Consider the following 9480-nt stretch of genomic DNA (forward strand, 5'->3'; position numbering starts at 1 on the left):
TACCATTTTTATTGGATGCTTGATACATCACATCATAACGCCTTTCGACATAAATACTGTCAGTTATTCGCACGACGTTCCACCGATACTTTAAAACACGTTTGTACGTATAGACATAAAGATGGGTATTGGCCGCATTATCCTCCCGCAACATCATTTGAAGTGGTAAGCGTTTACAGAGAGCATCATGCGCAGTTTCGTTACATATATCAACATCCCCACACTTCAGAACCAGGAAACACCATTAGGTTTGACGTCTGTGTTAATGATTTCAAAATAAATATAAAATATACAGTGATTTAGAATGATTATACATTACTATACATGAAAATCACTACAAACCAAACGGACAAACGGGCTGCGCAATTCAGTCGCCTTATACGACAAGCAGAAACGGTGCAAACGGGATCACGCATAGTGTAGATCGTAGTGAAACTACGATAGTGGATCAATACTCTATAACAGGTATAAGACGCAAGCACAACGTAGGTCACCATCCACGTCCCAGATATGACGTCCCAGATGGGAAAGCCGCAATAACTCGGTGCGCCTAGTGGCTGCAGTTATATGCTCCCCGGAGAGTTGAAATTGATAATACGATGCGCTGTTGAGATTATCATCCAATGATCGAGGGAAATAATATCAGCGCCTTGAGCATGTACTAGTGGCGTGGATATGTGCCCTATATAAATATCCAAAAATTAAAAATATGACACATGCGAGATGGTCAATATATCCCGTTTTCTGTTCAATTATGTTTTCGTGTCTTAATTTGCTTCGTAAGCAGACATCCTATGTAATCGACATGGTAGGGTTGGATGTATGAATTTTGTACATTTACACATTAACTGAGACGTTCTGTGAACGACCTGTACATTATCACCAATCTTACAGACAATACTGAAGTAGATCAGTACGATAAAGAACATGGATATAGAAACGTTTGAGGTAGAAGGGAAGTCAGCAAAATTTTAAAAAATAAGGACAAGAGAGACATAACGTATCTGGGGTCTCTCACCCGATTCCTTCCCCACCTGGGGTCTCTCAACTGATTCCTTCCCCACCTGGGGTCTCTCACGATATTGATGACCGGACTGAAACAGCTGATACCCTTGTGAGTGCCGTATATTCCATGTCCAGAATAAGTATTATACTTGGGTCTCACCTCTTCACCTGTAGCCTGGGCCACCCGGAATATCAGATCTGTGCTACAGGAGAAGCGAAATCATTTAACATTTACAGGCAATGAAATATAGCAAGTCATCGGGCGTGACCACCCGATCACATGCCTCTTAACCAACGACCGTAGTGTATATCTTTCCAAAGATTAATTCCAGGTAACCAATAATATGTATATATGGTACGTATTTGTCAGTCAATATCCTATACAGAAACAGAAATTTTTGGTTTGTACAAACGAGTCAACTTCTGCATTTTATACAAAATATACTGAAAGAGCATGTTATCATTCGTAAAAGGTTGAAAAGCTAAAACAATGAAACAAAAGAAGAAAAACAATACGTGCAAGTCTCATGCATAAAGTTTTTATAATACAAATACTACCTGCAATACAAGCGAGAAAACCCATTCTAGAATCATAAATAATCGCTGCTTGAAGAAGCGTCCATATGAAACACTATCAGTTAGTAGGGCTCTCACGAGTACTCGGGTACTCGGGGTCGAGTAGGGTAAAGCAGGACTCGAGTCCAATTGAATGGTCTCGAGGACTCGCAGGGGAGATACCTCTAAACATCTCATGCAATCAAGATGGATGATCGTGAGAAAAAAATCCAATGTCTGGACGCATTTTTATCTTGATTTAGTGGCCAAAATACGAAATGCCGTCTTTGTGGCGTTTCCCTTAGTTACGCAAGCATTTGTCCTGTAAGCACCCACAATAAGCACTGTAGACAGAAAACCAGCTCAACGAGCAACGCTGGGGCAGTTTGGTAAGTTTGATAGCAAAAGTCGCAAGCCTGTTGACAGGAAATGGTATGAAGGTATTACGCAAAAAGCAATGCTTATGAGCGTTAAGGATATGCGACCATTAAGTCTTGTTAAAGGGGAGGGTTTCAGGGCTTTCTGTGAACCATTGAACCCAAATTACCAGGTCCCATGTACTGCGACAATTCACAACTACCTCATAAAGTCGTATGAAGTTTGCAAGGAGAACAAAACATCAGTACCCAAAACAGTACCTGCCGTTGCCCTAACTACGGACGCGTGGACAAGCGTAGCCACTCACGGCTGTATCACTGTCCCTGCCCACTATACCTATGTTTGAACAACTTGTTTTCTACATAGATATTCAGTCGTTCTTATCCAGCGTATTTCAGTGTTACATATTCAACAATCAACACATACATACGCATTCAAAATAACATTCACACTTGGAGACCTATATCCTTAATAGTGAAAATTTTAATCACAATGAATACCATTGACGTGATCTCCGTTCAGCAGAGTTTCGGAAGAAGAAATACAGCGTAGTGTTACTCAATAAATGGTTAGTCTTTAGTTTGAAACCAAACCGTTTTCACTATAAGACGTCTCAAATAAACATCAATCCTGTTTTACATATTCTTTAAGTTCCATAGTCGATCCATCTTTACAAGATACTGGTATCTAATGCAGCACCAATCAATGAATGCTTTATCGATGTATCTTCCAGCTTTAGAACGTGTTTTGCCGCATTTGAACCGTGATTAAGGTTAATTGATTATGTGACTTATCGTCCAGGTGAATGTTTAAAAGTTGCTAATATGTCATAACTGCAACGACATATTAATATTAGATAATCTTCAAAGCGCAGTCAAACTTAAAACCAAAAGAAAAAGAGAAGTAGATTGATTGGTTTCTTTTGCCGGACACATCCAATCATATTACAGCATTTACAGGCGTAATAAGGTATCACCGGCCCAGCTCATGAATATTAATCACATAATTGATCGCGTAGAACTGGGTCACAGTGACACTTACGTTGCCTTCACATTCTGTTTGCAAATAAAAAGGTAATAGATACTTCCATTGACATTGAATATCAATTGCTTTATTCAGGAACGTTTGGATTCACATATACATGTTGCATTATTCGTAGATTGGAAGTTGGAACAGCTACGTGTATGCTTGAATGTTGGTTTCAGATAAGCATCCAAATTGTCGGGTACTCGGGTCCGAGTCGGGTCTGACACCTCGAGTACTCGAGTCCCAAATTTTGGACTCGTGAGAGCCCTATCAGTTAGTGTTAAAGTTCGCGTAAAGATGACATCCCAGCTTGCCCAAATAAAAAAGATGAAGAATATTGTGTCGATTAAACATAAATACACAGTCCGTCTACAGTCATTTCTAACCGTTCAGATTGTAGGCACGTTTCTGCTTCATTATCTCCTTCATAAAGGTCTCACCTGAATGAGGCTCCAAGTCCTAATGCCTGGGGAAATGATGTAGCCTCACCCGCCCATACATCCCCCCGGAGACACTCGGTGTCCCAGGAGTAAGGTTTGATTCCAAGCCGGGATATAGCAGGAGCGGGACCAGCTTTAATTCCTGAACCCCCACGGGCCATCTGTAGCTGGATCTCGTCCAGGGTGAGACGACCTACCAGATCGTTGACTCTGTCCTCCCAGGGTAGAGAGATATTTAAAGGGGTAGTCTCCCACCACGAGGGGGACGAGAAGAAGGAGAAACATTGTGTGTGGACGACACAGGCAAAGTGACTGTATGACGATGAATTAGGGATCTGTTACAGGGGTGCTCATTTTAAATTTGGCAGCATACGTGTCAAACCAAGACGTGATTACCCAGAAGGTTATTAGATAAGATAGGGAAACAGACCGTTATATTTTCTGAGTGTGACTCTGGATTGTTTTTAGTCAACATGTTTAAAACTGAGAAATAGACTCAAACGAAAAAGCAACTGAAAACTATTAAGTATTTGATATCTAAACATTACATGTTTCACCTGAAAAAAGTATAATCATCTGACGCTCCAATAAATATGCACGAGCGAAACGGGAGAGTATATGATTGAAAACAAGGTTAATTTATGAGTGACATATTTCTGCAATGACAAGTACAGTTATTTATTCTATACCCACTCCCATTCTAAAAACAAAGCCGAACATGCCCCCCTTCTGATGTTACTTTATGTTGAAGACGTAATTTCATTGCAAACGGATCTTAATCAAGTTTATAATCATGACTAAACAGACATTTTTAACTGAACTTACACCTTTGAGAATCAGAAATTTCACCCAGTTATCAAACATAAATACACATCTTTTAGTCTGTATTGATTGTTTGACCAAAATTCCTGAAGTTGATGGGTCAGTAACGAAAATAACAACTTGATAACGGTGTAGGAATCTACAACCAAACGTTGCTCTATTCAGTTAAAGAGAAGTTCATATACATACAGATGTACTCTTCGCTATAGTCAGTATTGGTGATAATAAAAGACAATACTTAAACACAAACAAGAAGGCTCGTTTGCAAAACACTTTTATATCTTTGCGTTTTAGGCGAGAAACTCTTTGAGAAACTTACTCTCAGCGTTTAACTATCAGACATAGTTTCTTGTTTTGTTTTCACATTAACAGGTAACATTTGATCAAACTTACTTCTTCTGATATCTGGGTTTCCACAAACTTTTGTAATGACATTTAAAGTTTGGAAAACGGCGTATATCGTTTTTCCACAACATACTGCTGTCAGCCAAGATCAATTTTATCACACAATGAGAATGTTGAAATTCCTCTTTTTCCAAACCACCGGAAAATGCCTACGCAAATGTGTGTACGTGTCACTAACACTGGCAGTTGTAAAACAGAACGTATTATGCGTTTATAAACAGTGTGTATGTTATTAACACATTGTTAACAGTGTAAGTGGGAATATGTTGGCAAATACATCCCTAAATGTAAGGAAACAAACACGCACGTTGGGGATTACATTCCCAATGTGTATTGTTTCTCGTGTATTGTTCAATTTTAAGGATGCTATTTTGTATAATGAAATATGTTCAGCTGTAATTATTAACGTGTTCAAACATCTATATTTACATGTATAGTTACATGGTCATACGTCTACCATGTGGCTGTCGTACATCAGTCAGACCACCTTGTGGAGAAACCTTACACACCCAACAACGTGGCGTACGTTTGGCGATTTGACATTTCGCAGTTCATTGTGTGTATAAATTGTCAATATTTAATGCCAAAGCTAGGGAATAATCAGTCCCGATTATCCGCCGTTGAGGCTTCTCCACTCATAATGGGTGAAACTTAAATGACTGGTTCCCTGCAAATCAGAGATGACACCAGGTGTTCGCGAAGAGGATAATCTCACAATTCCCAGGCATGCTGTAGCGGATTGGGTGATTCACTGGATGATGTACTGTCGTCTTTAACAAATATCTGCAAAACGTTCATTGCTATATTCCGACGGACATAAACATGTGTTCATATCAAAAAAGTGTTCTATCAAACAGTGCTCACATCAAGTGTCATTGGAAATGTGAGCGAATCCTGCCTAACCAGACAGCACCATCGACCATCACCAATGAATACACATTGCCATTTACAAAGTGGTTATTTGTAACACATGTACCACTTAGGATTGCATTTTCTCAGAAATGTATAGATTCTAGTACTTTGGTACCAGTTGCATCCGCAGTAGCTGAGTGGGTAAGATGACGTTGTGTGTTGTGATTAGGTTCCTTGCTCCGAGAGCGTGGGTTCAAATTCCGGATGGTTCTCAACCAAACAAAAGTACTAGAATCTTACTGAGAAGGTGTAATCCCAAATAAAACATTTGACCATAAGCAACACGTGTAAAGGCACGTCAGTGTACGCCTGAATGTACATGCAGTTGACAAACTAACAGATATATCAAACCAATCTGTTTTGTAAATTATAACACAAAGATAAAAGGACGAGACACATTGTATGCACATTAAAGTGTCTATATAATGTAGTCTCGCTCGTCGCTATATTTTTGGCAGAAGAGAACATGCATGAAGCCCAAAGATGAGTCATTGAGGAATGGATCTGTGTTTATTCACTGTATCTGTTTATTAAATGTAAGCTTTATGAAAATACTGCACAGAGATCGTTGCGTGAAGGTCCCTAGTATGCTGATCTACTTTCAGTTGTTTGCAATCAATAGAATTTTATATTGAATTGTTCTCAAAAATGAAACATACAACTTTACGGATGACAACTTCTTATTTATTGCATAGAGCGACGTTTCGATGTAGATTCTTATCGTTATCAAGCTAAAAGTGAATACAACCAAATGTAGAGGGGTATATATACACAGTATGTTTTGACAACAGCAGATTAACATTAACAACAACATGTAATTGAATAACAACTGGTACGTAATTATGAGAGGCCAGTGGGAGTCTAAGAACAACAAATGATACTGGGAACGAAGCCAATAAACAAGGGGGATTAAGTTGTAATAACAAGCTGATTGGATGCTTTATAGAGGTGAGGTGAGGTGAGGTGAGGTGAGGTGAGGTGAGGTGAGGTGAGGTGAGGTGAGGTGAAATTGGGTTTAACGTCGTGCTTGAGAATATTTCGCTCATATGACGACGTGCATGCGTGTGTACGTGTATGTACGGCTGCTTGTACTATCCAAGACTGAAGCTGGTTTTATAGTGCTAGCCCACTGAGATACCATGCCGCAGTGAAGCATAAATACCCCACTCAGACACATTATACTGATTCCAAGCCGACCAGTCCTTGTTGTACCTATTAATGCCGAGCGCCAGGCAGGGACCAACAAGTACCATATTTTAACGCCTTATGGTATGACGCGGTCGGGGATGGAACCCGCGACCTTCCGCTCTCTGCTTGATAGAGTCTATAGTTTGATCAGTTATTCATAGGCCGATGGTATGTAGTATCCTTATTCTCTGTTGTTCAACGGTTCGTGGCATCGGTTTTCGATGGCTTCCAAGAGTTTTCTTTTTGTGAATTCCTGATTCTTGGTTGATAGAATTTCAAATTTGTCAAACTTGATTTGATGGGTAGGGAATTTCTGTTGGTGATCGGAGAGGGTTGATTTGCTGTCTGATTTTGCTGTTGAGGGTTTTATATTCTTTAATGCGCATATCAACGGGACGGGAGGTTTCACCAATATAGGAGTCACCACATTCACAAGTACTCTTGTAGATCACTCCTTTGGGGGGCTGCTTTTTGGGCCAACTTTCAGCTTCTATAATGCCCATCAAACACTTTGTATTGTTCTCTTTAAAATACCGTTTTATGACAACGTACTATTTACTGTTATATCTGCGATATACTGGTCGTTTACCAGGTTTTTACTTTCTAATTTTATTGTTCTATAATACAGTAATTAGTTGTTCTCGTCACGATATGGTTAAAATATTGCCGATGTGACGATAAATATTAACTCACTCACTCGTTGCGTGAGCTAGGTGTACCAAAACATTTTATTAGTCGTTGCGAATCCGCTGTATGATTATAAATGTTGGTTTTTCATATCTTTGCCCTCCATGTCTCTTTACTTGTCCCCAAGAGTCAAGATGCAAGGATGTTCGTTGGATGTGCAAGGTGCAAAGGTCAGAAGCAGATGTTACGGTTTAGAAATTACTGTGATAAACGGCTTGTGAGTCCCCTTTAAACCAGCAAAATAAAACACAGACAAGTTAATAATATTCAATTATATATTGAATAAACAATGAGCAAGGTTAGGATAAATGACAGTACATATTTCTAAAACAATACTATATTGGGCAACACATCTAAAATATTAGGTCACAAATCTAAAATATTAACTCACCAAAGTATTGATATTCCCAGTAAAAACAGATGTACAGATTGAAGATTGTTGACAGGTGTTTAATGTTCAATGTAGACGAGGCCTCGTGAGTGGTTGGTCTTGAAATGTCGATTTAGCAGACAGATGAGCGTAAATCCCAAGTAGTCCCCTAATACAACCATCCTAATATATACCTATTATACAGTTACAGAGAAATCTAGCAAACGCAACGTCACGCTACGATCTTCTCATAGCATACAGCATCCACCGAAAGCAAAACAAAGGGGAGGTACCTCTTAGCGTAGCTCTTTAGCTTACTCTGAACAGGTGAAATTAGATAGCCTAGGTTCAAGATGCGAGTTCAATTCCACACTCAGCGCCTCTAACTTTTGTGACCCATAATACCTAAAAGTTAATTAATGTGACATTATAATTAACAAAACACATCCTCGTAACGGCTTAGTCTCTATTCGCCCACATCCCTAATTGCCCACATCCCAATTGGCCCACAAAAACATCAGAGGTTAATTAGGGTCAGACAATGCACCCCCTACTCTCATAATGGGATTAGTCTAAAATCACATACATCTCTGAGTTACTTGACAAAGTGCTCTTGTTTCAGTGTTGTGGTAGTTATACAGGATGGAGAAGGAAACTTAGAGAAGATTTAAAGTATATTTCAATTTTGTCTAAATAAAGTAGAGAGTATTATTAATTAATGTATCTACTAATCGGAAATAACTTCTCTCTCCTTTCAATTTAGTAACTCACTGCAACCCTATAAGTATGGTAGTTTGCAAAGTATGGGCAGTCGCAATGGCTAACCTACAGAAAGCAGAGTTCACGTTGTCGCAGAGAGGAGGAAAACAGGTTCTACACGGAGGTCACAAGTATCGACTGCACGTTGACAGACAGGTAGCCACTCACTGGAAGTGTATCATCGACAAGTGCAAGGGTAGATGCAGCACCATTGGGGATCACATCACTTCAGTATCAGAACACAACCATCCTCCACTAGTGAATGAAGAAGAGAGTCGACTTCTCACCAGACTTAGACAACGCGTTCAAGAAGAGATCAAGCCTGTCCAGCAAATCTACAATGAAGAGACCCAGAACCTAGACGAAGAAGCTGCTGCTACTGTTGCTTCCTTCTACAGTATCAAGTCTGGACTCTACCGTCAGCGTGCCAAGGTTCTTCCACCAGTCCCACGTACCCGTGCTGATGTAGACCTCACAGGTACCTTTTTAAGTATTAACTTATCTACTGATATTTGCATAATGCTCAATTGATTTCTTGACAGTGTACTTCATTCATTCATTCAACTTTCTCCCTCCGTTGTACAGACTGACTACGAAGCTGCTGCTATTGGAGCCACTGAGAGAGTCTTCCCCGATGCAGAAGTCCGTGGATGCTACTTCCACTTCACCCAGGCGGTTTGGCGGCAGGTTTCAGAGAAAGGCCTTGTGAAAAACCTACAAGGACAACCGTGCCTTCAACACCCACGTGCGACGTGCTGCAGCACTCCCCCCTCCTCCCAGTGGATCAGATCCAAGATGCCTGGATGGAAGTATTGAACCAGTCTCCCGACGTTGACGGAATCGGCCAGTTCAACGACTACATCACATCTACATGGGTTGACTACGACGCAAGATTCCCACCTCGCATTTGGAATCAACATGGAAACACTGGGC

General features: G+C 40.1%; 1 protein-coding gene across 1 annotated transcript; it reads left to right on the forward strand.

Annotated features, from left to right (window-relative positions):
• The first annotated feature begins 8359 nt into the window (after positions 1-8359).
• LOC124260018 lies at positions 8360-9104 on the forward strand. Its single transcript, XM_046694246.1, has one exon. The coding sequence runs from the start codon at positions 8575-8577 to the stop codon at positions 9076-9078; it is 504 nt and encodes a 167-aa protein (XP_046550202.1). The 5' UTR covers positions 8360-8574; the 3' UTR covers positions 9079-9104.
• The last annotated feature ends 376 nt before the right edge of the window (positions 9105-9480 follow it).

This window comes from Haliotis rubra, unplaced genomic scaffold (assembly GCF_003918875.1).
Source record: "Haliotis rubra isolate DU_JTF1 unplaced genomic scaffold, ASM391887v1 Scf747, whole genome shotgun sequence".
Lineage (NCBI taxonomy): Eukaryota > Metazoa > Mollusca > Gastropoda > Lepetellida > Haliotidae > Haliotis > Haliotis rubra.

What these genes read in the sequence shown, in the direction of transcription:
- LOC124260018 (XM_046694246.1), top strand. Translation starts at nt 8,575, where the DNA reads ATGGTAGTTTGCAAAGTATGGGCAGTCGCAATGGCTAACCTACAGAAA.